Source organism: Sinohyriopsis cumingii, chromosome 6, assembly GCF_028554795.1.
Source record: "Sinohyriopsis cumingii isolate HCF-2022 chromosome 6, ASM2855479v2, whole genome shotgun sequence".
Classification (NCBI taxonomy): Eukaryota; Metazoa; Mollusca; class Bivalvia; order Unionida; family Unionidae; genus Sinohyriopsis; species Sinohyriopsis cumingii.
The window spans coordinates 19,285,855-19,301,024 of NC_142966.1; the positions used below are offsets into that span (position 1 = coordinate 19,285,855).

Below are 15,170 nucleotides of genomic sequence, written 5' to 3' on the forward strand. Positions count from 1 at the left end.
AGGGGAAAATAACAGCATTGCATACTTCTATTTAAAGTAATTAAATTATTATTTCTTCTTTACACTTGATAATTGTTTAATTCTTTTTGTGCGAATATAACTACTTTTAATAATTTAATGCAAATTTGATGTAAAAAGAAAATTTTGGAGTATGGCTGGTGACCTTTAATTATATTAAGGAAAATTTTCTATCATTGATTTGTAGTAGGTTTACAAACACATAATCCCACAGCTGTAGTGACTTATTCGTTTCATTTCTCAGCCTGGACTATAACCTAACACCATTGGCCCCCCCCCCCCCCCCCCCCCGTGGCTGCTGATACCATATTTAACTGGAATCACAGCTTCTTAATTTAGCAGTTAATGGATATATATTCCTCTATCATAGATATACCATTATTTAATTTATGAAAAGAATTGAGAAAATTTAAAAACAATTATATCTTGTCTTTTAAAACCCATATAAATACCATAACTGTATTTAGCCCTATAGTACCATCAATCATTTCACAGTAACTTGTTGTCTTTCAAACTCATATGTAGCCCAAGTACTGTATATTTAGCCATTCTTTGTAGTTCTTTGTTTTGCAGTCCTCATCATTGTTGATCTCAGCATTTTGCAGATGATAGATCTTTATTTGATCCTCTGGAGTCAGTGTGAATTAAAAATGCTCTTTTAGTGTATCCATTGAAATGTGGCAATGTTAGTTAACTATACTGAGTCCACCAAGATGTATGAGCAGTTTCCTGAGTTTTGGATAGATTCAGGTTGCTGATTGCCTGTCAAAACTGCTCAAGATTGGCGTTACATGTATCTGGGTCGAATCTGGGAAGTTTTCTTAAAATCGACTTTAATGGGGAATGGCAGACCCCTCCCCCCCCCATCCAGCCATCTGATATGATAGATGAGAAGTATTAAAATTTTCTCAGAAACCTAGAGGATCGAAGTTGCATATTGCTGCAAGCTTTGACTTCCTGGCTTTATTTATAGATCATGTGCTGTTGTCAAAATAATCAAAAAGATTGATTTTAAAGTTTTTCAGATTTAGAGCTTACAATGAGAACAAGCCACTCCCCAAACATAACAACTTTGTAAAGTAGTGTCTTGGTTTTGGAGGTTGGGCATTGAAGAGTGCCTCTAACTACTCCACTTTCTTGGTCATTAAATCTTAATTTCCAGGGCAAGCCAAAGTCTGTGCCATCATTGATATAAAGGCATCTTACAAGACTATAAGAGTTCCCAATGTCTGTGAAGAGAAACATGGTATAAAATAACCTGGTTCACAGTTGGTTTAATGGGATTAGACTTCCATTTACTACACCACAAAAACCCATCTTTTCCAAGCCAGGTTGTATTGTTTATTAGTAGATTATTTGCATGACATGGAGACCAAGTTTATAACAGATTCTAAAGTCCACAACTTTCCAGTCCAACTCGGATACAATACTGCATATCATTTGAAGGTATTTAGTGAAAAAGGGCGTGGATTTCTTGACACTGAGAAAGACAGAGATGCCTCTGCTTTGGAGATGAACTGGACTCCAACATTATTCTTTGTTAAACATCTGAACCAAACCTTAAGGTGGCCAAAGAGGAACTACTGTAATTGCCTCCCTTATTTGATCTTGAGCATTTTTGCAAGGACTTTTTGAGTTGGACCCTGGTTCAGGTTGCCATAACACATATGGTTTAATTTGGAAATTTGAATGAGAACCAAAGAAATTTATTTTTCTTAAAAAAGTACTTTGCACAGTCTATCAGAAATCTTTGGATTGAGTTTCCTTTCATTTAAATCACTAACATTTGGGGAAAAAGAAATTTCAGGAAGATATATGACGAGTTAAAAAACTACCACCCAGTTTCTAATCTCCCATTCACATAAAAAATGTTAGACAAGGTTGTTCTATCCCAGCTTGTATCTCATCTGAATTCAAACAGTCTTTTTAGCAATGTACAATCTGCATATCGCCCTTGCCACAGTACTGAAACTACTCTTCTAAAAGTAGTTAATGACATTCTCTCTGCGTTGGATAGTGGAAAGATTTCATGGATGACATGTAACAAGCTGCAGATGAATGATGATAAAACGGAGGCCATTCTGATCACAACACAAAGACTTTCTCATTCACATCCTTTACCTCAAACAAGAAATATCAGCAACACCAACATTAAATTCACACAATCAGTACGAAACCTAGGTGTTACTCTGGACAGTACTCTCACATTGCACCAACATGTCATGAACATCTGCAAGGCTGCATATTTTGAGCTGAGACGCATCAGCTCAATTCGCAAATATCTTTCAGTTGATGCCACTTAAACACTTGTATGTTCATTAGTTCTTTCAAGACTGGACTATTGTTAAGTCGATTCTGTCTGGTTCATCTCAATATATGCTCCAGAAACTTCTAAAAGTTCAAAACACAGCTGCTCGGATCATACTTGAGTACCACGATCAGAGCACACCTTCCCGCTGCTCTGTACCCTACACTGGCTATCCATTCGATCCAGAATCAAACACAAAATTTGTTCTCTGTGCTATGTTTCACTGACGGACTCCAGTCCAACATACCTATCTGACCTCACCCATGTGTACACACCAGCAAGATACTTACACTCCTCTTCTGACAATCGTATACTCATTATTCCCACTATGAAAACAAAGTCATATGGACAGCATTTTTTGCATACCAGGGCCCAGCAACATGGAATGAATTGCCCACTGAACTTGGACACAAAGACACAGGCTGCATATGTAGAAGCCAATAACAGTGGCATATGAAATTTCAGCAAGGACATGCGTCAGACTGAAAACTCCCAAAAGGGTAGTTGAGTCAGTCAAATATTTCCTTGCCTTCCTTTTTTGATGGATTGAGCCAGCTGCCAAAGGGGTTCAATGCACTGATCCAACATGTTCTGATGATCTTGTAATGTTATATCTCTAGAACCAGCAGACCTTGACAGTAAACACCACATATCCTCATTAACTTGTGGCTCACTCAGCCATTTTAGAATTGGCAAGTACCAGATACTCTCCCAAGACCTTTGAAACATTGGCTCTCTTGGTTCAAGTTCTACTGACAGTCCCAGCAATCTGTTGGGTATCTCTTGAGATTTTTGTTATATTTATTTAGATTTTGGCATCTAGCATGGGGAGATTATGCATGCTTAGACGTCTTGAGAAACTTTTAACTACCAAGGCCAAACAGACATCTTGTATGCCATTTGAGCTCTTTTGTAATAACTAATCCAATCATATTCCTTTAATGTATTTAATCCTTTCTGAATTACTCCTGATCATACTTAGCATCATCCATCCCCAATTGGAAATTGCAAGCTCTTCATGCAAGCTTGCGACAAGCTTGCACAAACTATTATTGTGGAAGCTAGTATTTGGAACCTTGTGCAAACCACATGTAAGAAATATTGCTAGCTTGCAGAAGATTGCTGCAAGCTTGCACAATCCTATATATATACAAGCTGGTGCAAGCTTGCAAGTATTAACAAGCTAGTGCAAGCTTGCGAGGACAAACTAAGCTTTTGCAAGCTTGCATGAACAAACAAGCTTGCTCAAGCTTGCATGTACAGAAAAGCTTACACAAGCTTATGCAAGGTTCATTGCTATTAAAATATTGCATGAAAAATGACACTACGAACCAATCAAGAATACTGTTCATGATAAAATTGTTGCAGTTAAATTGGAAAGATTATATACAAAATAAATTTTAAATATTTGGAACAAATCTCAACTATTTCTGAAGTAGATTTATTTACAAAAATAGACATATCTTGAAACAGTCTTCTTTCCAAGTAAAAAGTTTTAAAACGATGTACAGAAAAATATGAACTTCTTATAAATTTCTTTTGCTTATTCTCTGTATTGTATGGTGAAAATCATAAGGCAGCATATTTACATCAGTTACATGTACTGCATTTGCCAGACACTGTAAAACAACTTGAACCATTATGGGTGTATTCAGGTTTTGTATTTGAATGCATGAATGATAATACTTTTTGGAATGCAAAAGTCCTGTTGTGCAGATTACAAACGTGGTATCAGCTTTGCTTAAATTGCCAGCTTTTAATGATCATTTTAAACAAGAAAGTACTCTAGGGTACAGTTACCATAAGATACAATTACAACTTACACCAAAATTGGCAACCTTTTTGCAAATGTGATTCTCACATGTTAGGCTTGTGTGCACTTTAACATGCAAATTAGGTAGAGCTCAAATGAGCAAATAGAATCTAACAAAATCTGAAAAACACATTAGCAGGATCACCCAATGTATTATTAAGGGAACCATTCCAGAAATTCAGACTACTACACAGAAAGGCAAGCTCTTCAGTCTGAGGAATCTCTCACAGTCATTTTCTTGAATATGTAGGGAAAATTATCACATTTTTTCTGCATGGCTTCAGAAACATTTTACTTCCCATACATATAGAAATCCATTTGATTTGGGGAAGGATGCTGTCAGATGGTTACATTCCCCTCCCTTCTGCTAAAACTGTACACAATTAGGTGAAAAACAAGAATGTTTGCCATTCGAATACAATTAACCACCTCTTCTAAACAAATCCTCTCAGAATAAAATCCTTCACCTTCCCTGCTTTTTGTTGAGTCTGAGGCATCATCCACTAAAATAGATTACAGCAAAATGTACTATATAACCTGGTCAAAATATCTGACTATTTACCTGTTAGCAAAAGCATTTCATTATGTTCAACCTTAGAGAAATATTCACAGGTTATAGAAACTTCTATAAGTGTTATACATAAATTGGCCATCCTTTAAAGAGATTCTAAATATTAGTTTTACCATCCATTATGAAATAGATATGACATCTGCCAAACGATTGGCTCTTCACATTTTTAAACAGAAGAAAGCAATGAAATTACTCGCTTGATACTTTAAGACCTTTGAAATAGTGTCACTGCCATATTTTTTTTAATTAAAAAAAAAGAAAAAAGATCAATGCAGTGACCTCTGAATTTGTCTCATTTAAAGTTTATTGCATGCAGGTAATTGTCAAATTTGATAAGCGAGAAGAAAAAAGTCACTAAGAAAAAAATGGAAATGGGATTAAGATGCTTGCATTTAATTTCATAATTCATTAACCTCATTTCAGTAACCGACAACACTGCATCGAAAACTGCAGTTTGACAGGCAGAGCAGTAAATAATAATGATTTGCAAAGTTATCATCTCAATGATTATGTGGAGGAAGATTATAGTCATGTCACTTGATGTATTGTAAGCGAACACTGTGCAGCAATAATACTATGACAGTATAGTTGCCAACCAAACTGCAGTCCTGTAAATGGGCAAGATACAAAATAATCTTTGATTTTACTCACCTACATGATAACTCTGTGATTTTAAATTATCTCTGGGATTCCATGGTCATTTCTGGCACATTTATTGGTACTGCCTGCAGTGAAATTTCCTGAATTAATTAGCTAAATTGTGATAGTTCAATTTTGAAAATGGAACCTCTTTAAAACTGAAGCAGCCTTTTGTTTTTGTCATAAGCAGATTTGGTTTCACAAACCAGTCATAAGCAGATTTGGTTTCACAAACCCGTCTCAGGACAGAAAACAAGGGAAATAACTGCAGTTTATGTCTCGATGCCAAATTAGGTCTCGGTTGCGGAAAACCACATTTCATCTTGAGTGATTTTTCTTATTTGTTTTTTTTAAAAAATAAGCGAGATTAATGAAGTTTAATTCTTTATAGAATGCTGGCAGAGTGGGATCTCTCTGTCTGTCTGTCTGTCTCTCTCTCTCTCTCTCTCTCTCAGAAATCAATAATTATGTATATTTTAAGTGTTTATTTCGTATAAAAAGAACTGCCAATGATTTGTTTCTTTTGACAGCAGATAATAATAATAATAATAATAACAATAATAATAATCATAATGATACTATGTCACATTATTCACAACAATACTTACAGTAAGGGTGCTACAGGTTGAATGAAAATTGTCATAAAATTTTAACTTGTTAAGTGTCAATTAATTTTCCAATTTCATTGAACCTTATTTACTCTAAGGACCTCACAAGATGTTAAGAGTGTATCCTGTAACAGAAGTATATTATGGGAAAACAAATTAGCTATGCACTCAGCATCATAAATCATATGAATGTACTGTGCAAATTCAGCTGAAGATGATAAATGCATGTATTAAATTTAATGACACTAGGTCTGAGCCAATTAACTCTTTAACCCCTGGAGGTTTTGGTCGTTTTTGCCTGAAATGTGAATTGGAAACACATTTTGGGGGCTTAGTTTCTGAATACATCCCAATACATCGGCTTCCAAGAGATTTCCAGTTAACCTTATGCTTAGTTGTGTTAGAAACATTATTTTGCATTGGCTGTTCATGTATGAGCAGAAGGGTTACAGTTGGAGTTTTTTTTTGCTTGCTTACTGGACAAACCATTTTTGTATCCAGACCACTCTTTATTCCAAATGCCCATCTCATTCTATTTTTTTAAAAGATTCGCCTGTCTCTCTGCAGTTTAGACTGGTCTGCCTTAGATCTGAGGCCAAAAAAAATCTAAAATCCATACACAAAATCAGATTCTGACCTCTGGTGAATTTTGGGTGAAAAAAATCAGGCTCAATCAATTATGTTTTTCACTCTGTATTTTGTAGTGTAACTAGATATTCCAGATTATTTGGTATCATTGTAGAGCTACATCTACCTTTCTATAATACCACCCATTTTAGTGTATTTAAATGACCTTGACACTATAGATCTCGGAAGTAGGCTATTACATCCTGATGCATAAATGAGGCGCCAGGGGTTAATGAGTTAAAATGGTTTACACTGAATGACACATCTGATGGGTTGGTTTCTGGTAATATTTCAGGAAGACAGAGTCTTTGCTCCAAATAGCTGTTTTGATTGTAGTGTCAAGGAGGTTTTTATTATTCTTAATACTGTTTGTACTATTGAAATGACTATCAGAGTGGCTGTACAAAGATAGCTGGCTGGTGTATAAGCTGCAAAATGAATTTCTTCCCAAAAATTACCTGCACCTGACTGCCAAAAGTCACCTGTTGAAAACAGTTCTGTTCTTATATACATATTAATATACATATTAATTCCTTGGATGTGAAAAATGTAGAGTTTGCTTGCTTTGCAGGTAATGCCAGAAGAAAAATGATTGTGTATGATGGTAATTTCAAGTTAAGTTTACAAACCAGGGAAAGCAATTTAAGTATTTTAAGACAGAATTAAAATATGGTGTAGCTACATTCTTGGGGAAATTAGATCTCTGGTTTAACACTCATTTCCTGAAACATGAAAGGAAAGGTTTATTACGAATAATTGGAACCATATTTTTTAAAACTGGATGTGCTAATAGTAGATATGGCTGTATTGATGGCTCGATAGCCTTATAAACTATGAAAGAGGACCGTAAGGATTCCAAAACAAAATTTACAAGTGAGAAAAATGGATAGGTCTGGCGAAGCAATCACTTGAGGTATTTGCCTGACATTATAAGCAGGTGTATTGTCTCCATGTGCAGCAAAAACTAACATAAATCAACTGTTTTAAGTCTGTTTACCATAGCCTGCTCGATAACAGAAATGCTTCCAAGCAGAGCTGTTTCAGTGGGTCCATTATTGCGAGGTCCTGTTTGTAGGAAACAGCATCTTGGATGTTCTGAGCAGTATGTACAACTGATCTGGGACAAAAGTCAATAGTTTTGGGGACCATGACTAAATATTTTTAAGATTAGTGTTATCATTGCCACCTCCCCACTTCTCTTGTTTCTTGAGATCTCAAGGAAATACACTGAAAAGAAGTAGGAACATATAGTAGAGTGTAGGTACTGCAAGATATAACAAAGGCATGAACAAGTGATGTTTGAGGGTCTGGTTTGTATGAAATGCATGTATTCAGCTGTCAGTACAGTCTTGAGACAGAAGGGTCAATAGAACATTTATCAAACTACATGTTCAATTCCCTAGATATTTTCAGGCCTCAACTTGCATTCAGTCATTGTTTAATTAGCATGATAGAAAGTTGGCCTTTATGTTCACTGTGCCAGACCGATGATAAAGAGTCTGAGCCAAATAACCGATGCTTTACACTATTCCATTATATGAAATATCCAGTTTGTCAAGTTCCTGAATGCAAGGCAACCCCCATTTTATTAATGTATGAGAGGGCAAAACTATTGTCCGTATTAAGTAGTCTTAACTGTTAAATAAATATAAGGCTTGTACATATGCTCTTGAAGAAAAAACAAAATGTCACTTGTCACTGTGTACACATGGACACCTTTTGAGGCATGCCATTTCTCTTTACTTTTGAAAACAAAGGACAGTAAGGGCAGATGCAAGGAGAATGATAATATTCACTTGACTGAACGTTGTGCATTCAGATACAGTGAGACCTATTACGGTCTGAAATTTTTAACCAATTTCCAGGTTTACCTTTCAGCACTGTTAAATACTTGCATTTCTTTGGCTGCATGAACTGTACCTGGCAAGCACACAATCGAACTGTGACAACGCTGCAACAAAATACGTTGAAAAACCTTCAGCATTTTGATTGGCACAGCTGCCTTAAAATGGAGGCCTTATAATTGTTGTTACATTGGTACCTGAGATTTACCTTTGTCACTGTGAAATATGTTATTTCTTTGGCCTTATGAACTTGTACATGGCAAAGGTGCAGTCCTGGAGTTATAGAACACTGACAGCTTGTGGCAATATGCCTTTAAGAACCTCCAGCAGGTTCAGATGCAATTCCTGCTGCAAAAAGGCCTTCTAATTTGACCCCCAAGTGACTGAGTAATCATCATTGTTTTGTCACTTTTTTTTCTTCATTTGGGGGTCATCACCAAGTATCAACATGGGATGTTTGAGATAATACAGCCATTATTTGTCTTTGAGGTGATTTCACACTCCTAGTAGGAATACAGGACAGGGTTTTAAAATGTGAAAGACTCTTTAGGATGATGTTGGAAATAAATTCACAGGAAATATTCCAACACTTACAATACACACCATTTTAAAACTGTTGTTTGGTTACTGCAATTTCTTGACCTCATGTTATTTCAAGATGAAAATGGCATATTTCCAACATATGGTCATAGAGAAAATGTTCTGTTAATGTGCAGCTCAAGAAGAAGACCTTTTATATATTCCAGCTACTCCTGAAGCCATTCTATGGCTTTTTAGCAAGGGTAAACCCCTTAACATTTGTTTATAAAATACCATGTTCATGAGTCATACACAATTAGAGATTATATGTTGCTTTTAAAATCAGTTAAATATTCATGAGTGTTTTTATATATTTATACATTGATCTAAGATCACAAATTAGTAAATTGCCATTTTTAAAATTAAGTTATGGTAAGATACTGTTGGTCAACATTCACATCATGAAAATAAACTAGAAATAAAACAGAATTCTTACTAGTGTTGTGTGCAAGTGGTCAGATGTTGAACCATAGAGAGAGAGAGAGAGAGAGAGAGAGAGAGAGGAATGGACACAGAGTTGGTTTTCAATAAATATGATTATGTTTGTAAACTGAGAGACAGGATATATTGACCTTCTGTTCTTCATTATATGACAATATTCACATTGATATTAACAAAGAAAATGACATGATAAGTTTGTTTCAAACCAATGTATCTCATACTGCTTCTGTTGGTTATGTTTTTATGTAGCTACGTGCTGGCAAGAGTTACAGTTCTTGCTGTCACGGCTTTTAAGACAAAGACATAATTCAAAGGATTTATATAAATATTTCCACACATTAAGCCGTTATTCACATAAAATGAATACCATATGGTTTAAAAGGTTTAGATGGCTATATATTTTTTGTTTGTTTTTGTTTCCGCTGAATATGATGTGAAAAATAGGTGATATATGCCTACTGTATATAGGCCAAATAGACAGTCGAGATCTATGAAACCATGCATATGTGATAATGTCAGCTTTTCACATATCAAAGCAGTGAAAGTAGTAGGTGTAATGCAATTGCCATTTTAATAGCAGCAATTACTTATCCTGCTGCTATTGCATAGCTGACCTGTTTTGTGCCAAAAACTCACTGTCCATTCAATGTGAATTCATCCTCCCATCAAATGGAAAAAAACACAAAATGACCATTTGCATTCTATTACTTTGCACACCACTCTATATGTCATGTGGTTATTATCAGAAGGTAGATATTATTTGTCATTTTTTTTGAGAATGGAATACTGTATAGATGTCGGACAAAACTGTCACCAGAAAAATTACATCTGTAGCAACTTACTGCAAACAGCAGTCTTCTGCAGTTTTTAATTAGTCTCGGTGTTACAACTGTCTGTTTGGGGCCCCGAGTGGCCGAGTGGTCTAAAGCGCTCACTGTTCCGGATCACTGCCATCTCACCTCTGAGTGGGTTCGAGTCCAAGGCTCGGCTAGCGTGGGTACATGGGAAAGCCTGCCAGTAGCTTCTCGTGGGTCGATGGTTCTTCCCTGGGTTTTCCAGGGTTGTTCCTCCACCAGTTATACTGGCCGCCATGTATAGCCTACAAACATTTATCATGTATAGACAACAAACATTTATCATGTCTCTAGCAGCATGCATGCCTCAGGTTGGAGATTGATCCCTCTTGTTGGGGAGGTTGAGCACCGTAAAAGCGGGTTGCACCCTCCCATGAAGGAGGTGTTGCACCGCAACTATATGGTTGCACCCTCCCTTTAGGGAGGTTGAGCACCCCATCAGCGGGTTGAACCCTCCAATCAGGGAGTTAAAGCACTGCAATACATATGGTGTTTCTGGCAATGTGTTGCCCCCCATTTGTTCTGGCAGCTAAACACTGCACACAGTGATAAATCAGTTGAAGATGAAGAATTCCCTGTCAATCACTCATGGGCCTCTCGTTACAGGGACAGGACAAGATCCAGCTATTTAAACATGAAAAGTTATCCTCTGCAGTATTGTCTATTAAATTCCAGATAACAGCACAAACAACAAAACAGAAAAAACGGACTTTGAACTTAAATGTGAACCACATGTTTGATCCATAACAACCAAGTTACAAGGCTCATGCATGTACACAACCATGAACTACCGGTAGTTCAGTTCTGATTGTACATATACTGTAAGTGACTAGCCATTTAATTCATGGGCCTAAAATGTTCTTTCCAACAGTGGTATTTTTTATACTTTCATTCAGCATAAGATATATTTAAGTAAAACAAGGAATTGCATGCATGAAAGAATAAAAAATACTTAAGTCAGAAAGAATAATTTAGCCCCATAAATTAAATGGCCAGTCTCTTATAGTATACATGCAGTCAGAATTGAATTAGTTCATAGCTGCGTGCCTGTATATTCAGCCTTGTGAATGGGCCATTATTGTTTAGCCCTAAACCTGTGGTTTGCATTTAAGTATAAATTAGGTGTTTTCTATATTGCTCATTATTTTTTTAAAACAGAAGTGATGGTCATTAGGAATTTAATGTCCATAACCTCTGAGGATTACTATTCATGTTTAAACAGTAAGTAAATTTACACTGTTCAAAAGAAGCTCAACATGCAAGGTCTCATCAAGTCATTGCAAAAGTTTGTTCAAATTTCTTTTAATAAAATAAAAGTGTAAACTTCTTGCAAAAGATGTTGATCAGCTTTTTTTATATCTGAAAAAAATGTACAGTAGTATTTATAAAGTTTGCAACTATGTTAATATTATCTGCAAATTTGATACAGCATTATATCTTATTACATTATCTTCATTAGAACTAGGAAATGTTTATAATCAGCTGATAGTGTTGTAGATAAATTGACATCTTTCTTGCTTGCTCTCTCTCTCTCTCTCTCTCTCTCTCTCTCTGACCGCTCCGATGGTTTAGTGATTAGAGCATCTGCCTTGGATGTGGGAGGTCATGGGTTTGATCCCCAGCTGAGTCATACCAAAGACTTACAAAAATGGTACTAACAGCTTCCTCGCTTGGCACTCAGCATTAAGAGGTTAGTGTTAGGACTGGTTGGCCTGGTGTCAGGATAATGTAACTTGTGGGACATCATGCTACATGTCTGCGTCATGATGCCCCACTGATAGACATTACTATAAACTGCCACATTGCAGACATCATAGCGATATCCAAATCACAACACAACTCTCTCTTTTGATGAACCTCTAAAGAATATGTTTGCAGGGGTCATACACAGTAAACCACGCCCAGTTGATAGAGACCATGTTCACTCCACTGTGGTCATCTGTGATGCATACATGCCAACCATTACGCTTTTAGCATAATCATTACACTTTTTTTCACCAAATTATGCATTACACTTGACTGTATATGGATTATGCCTTTTTTGTACACTAAATAAATTAAATAAAAATAAAGCAATAAAATGTTGTTTTTGTAATTATATTATCATCTCTTTAATTCCACTGATATAAATTTGAGAATGTTCTTAAAAAGGTGACTGCTGTGTGAGAATAGTGTACAGATATTTTCATTATTTGCTATTTATAGCATCTGTATGACCAATTTCCAAGAAAACATTACAGGGTTTCTTCAGATGTGAACTTTGCATCACAGAGTCATTTTATTGATAAGATAGGGAAGTTGTGCACCAGTCAGTACTTTTAAAGAAAACGGCAACAGATGTTAAGTGAAGTGCTTTATGGTATGAGTGTATGTTATTTGACAGAAAAAATGACAAATCAACACCACTTTACAAGCTCTTACAAAAGTATATGAGTTAATGTAATACAGTAATCTGAGCATCTGACCTCATTGCAAATTCCCAGTTCATGGTCATTCAGCAAATTTAGACATATAGAATAGTTCAAGAGTGCTGAATATAAATAATTGTTCAGTATATTTTGTGCTTGTATTCTTATTCTAATTGATATGGATTTTAACTGTCTGCAGAACCAGGTTAGTAGTAAAAATGTATATTATGAGCTGTAATTCAGGCATGTAATATAGAGATTACACTTTTTACGCCCAAACTATGATTTTTTTGCCACTTATAATAGTAATAATTACGCCTTGTACCTCTCAGAGGTTTGGCATGTATGATGATGACTCGTTGTGAAAGTATGGTGTGCAGAGCAATTCCCTGTGAGTTGCTGCAGCAACTAGGCCAGGACATGTGGAGAGATGGTAGAGAATTTTTTCTTATTCCTCTCCACTCTCTCCACGACCACTACAATGTGTGGGCTTCTAAAAATCATGTGAGCTGTACTGTAATCCTTTTGAATGGATGGTCATATCGACATATGGTTTCATTAAACAACATCATATTATGTTTAATTGGTCCTAAATGCAAATGGTGCCAGTCTGACATCCAGTACATCCGTGCCATCTCAATCAGCTTGACAATTTGTTATTGCTTCTCTGCCTGAATGGAAATACTATGGTCTTATCTTGAATACCAAGAAAGTCTTGTTGGACAGTAGAGTGTCAGTTCTTTTTTTGAAGGAATCTTGGATTTTAATTAACCTTGCTCTTTTAAAAAGTTAAAGATTTTATCAGCAGATCAGCTGCAGGGTTCCTATGGTCTTTGAAGGTCTTTGACAGTTTGGGAAAAATGAGGTAGCATTTTCAAGGCCTTGAAAGTTTGGGAAAATCGAGCAGATTACCCTGAGGTCTTAAAAAATCTTTGAAAATTGAAAGAAACACAAACATTTTAATTTCTTTCCATAATCACACATAAAATTGTCCAAAGTTGTTAGAATCTGATGTAGTCAAGTTTTCCTGGTTTCTTTCTTTTGATGATGTGTTCAGTTTCATTGCCACTGCATTAACAAACGAGCATTTGAATTTCATCATTAAACAATATTGTAGTATTTTGCATTCATTGTTTTCTCATATAACATGACTTGTATACAAAATGTTAGCAAAAGTAGGCCTTGGAAATCTCTGTGGTCTTTGAAAGTTTTTGAAAAGTCTTTGAATTTGTCATACAAAATTCTGTATGAACCACGAGCTGGAACATAATCATGAAACACATCTTGGGGCAGTAAGATTGTCTCCTTCAGTCAGCTCTTATGATTAGACCAACAAGTAGTTCTCTGCCTTTTTTAAAAGATGTTACTGGTAGCAGAGACCAATGTTGCATGGCACTATTTGTGCAGGAGTTTTCTACCCAGTTAGTGTTGGACTATTGGCCACTTGCTAATAATTAAAATTTTTATTTTGACTGACCTTTTTATGCAGATGGTAAGTAAAAGGCTGGAAACTCCAGCATAAATAGTACAAAGCATCATTGGTCTCCACCACTAACAATGTCAGAAAAAATAACAAGGTGGAAAACTACTTGTTGGTCTACTCTTTTAATTTGCAGAGGGACACATTGGGCTTATTTTACACCCACAAGCTTCAAATATATATTTTGTAATCATCTTGTATGAATTTATTGCAGCTTTACTATACCATATTTGAATTGCATGACATTATTGTCTTCATTCTGACATATTTGCTTTTTTCTTTTTAGTTTCATTACAAGACATCCACATGAGAAAGCCATACAAATCTTCCATTATGCATGATCAACAAGTGGTGTCACGGACCACAATACCTAGGGCCATATTGGAGATGTACGGATCCTGTGAGAAGCCCCCAGCGCTTGATAAACTCAACATATATAGGTCAGTCTGCTCACTAACATTTTATTCTTAAAATCAAATGATGTAAATGACAAAATTTTCTGCATTACGTAAAATTTGAGCAAATTAGCCAATAGTAATACATAGCCTGTTGTTATTGTGAAGTCCAACATGTAGCAACTGGCCCATGCATACTAGTGCTCATTCTTTTGCAGTCAACCTGCATTGTTAACACAGATTAAATAACTCTTTGTGGAAAATTACCTCCGCTTTGAGCGTACATTTTGAATTGAGCATTTTTGTTACATTGTTTATACATTGCCATATTACCCTCAGATCAAGTATTATTCCTGTTTTAATAGTAGCAGTTACTTACCCTGTCGCTATTGCTTAGCTAATCTATTTTCATGCCAAAAATGTATTGTCCATATGAAGTGAGTACATCCTCCCATAGTGGAGAAAAAATCAGTATGACCCTTTGATACGGTAGAATCTTAAGTGACTTAAATTATGGCTGTTCCTAGCAGCTTGTGGTCAATGTCACATTTCATTATTTTAAAATAAACACTGTTGAATGAAAAT

At 35.8% G+C, this 15,170-nt stretch overlaps 1 protein-coding gene across 2 annotated transcripts in view; it reads left to right on the plus strand.

The window, feature by feature from the left end:
- LOC149796459 (uncharacterized) overlaps positions 1-15,170 on the plus strand; it is a 108,474-nt gene that overhangs the window by 48,829 nt on the left and 44,475 nt on the right. Inside the window, exons 1-2 of one of the 2 annotated variants that reach the window (XM_089961165.1) lie at positions 12,781-12,915; positions 14,477-14,630. In XM_089961165.1, the coding sequence (XP_089817291.1) occupies positions 14,497-14,630 (134 nt within the window). In that variant the 5' untranslated portion in view covers positions 12,781-12,915; positions 14,477-14,496. Of the gene's footprint in view, positions 1-12,780; positions 12,916-14,476; positions 14,631-15,170 lie in introns of those variants that run through there. The other variant, XM_089961164.1, reaches the window with a different exon arrangement.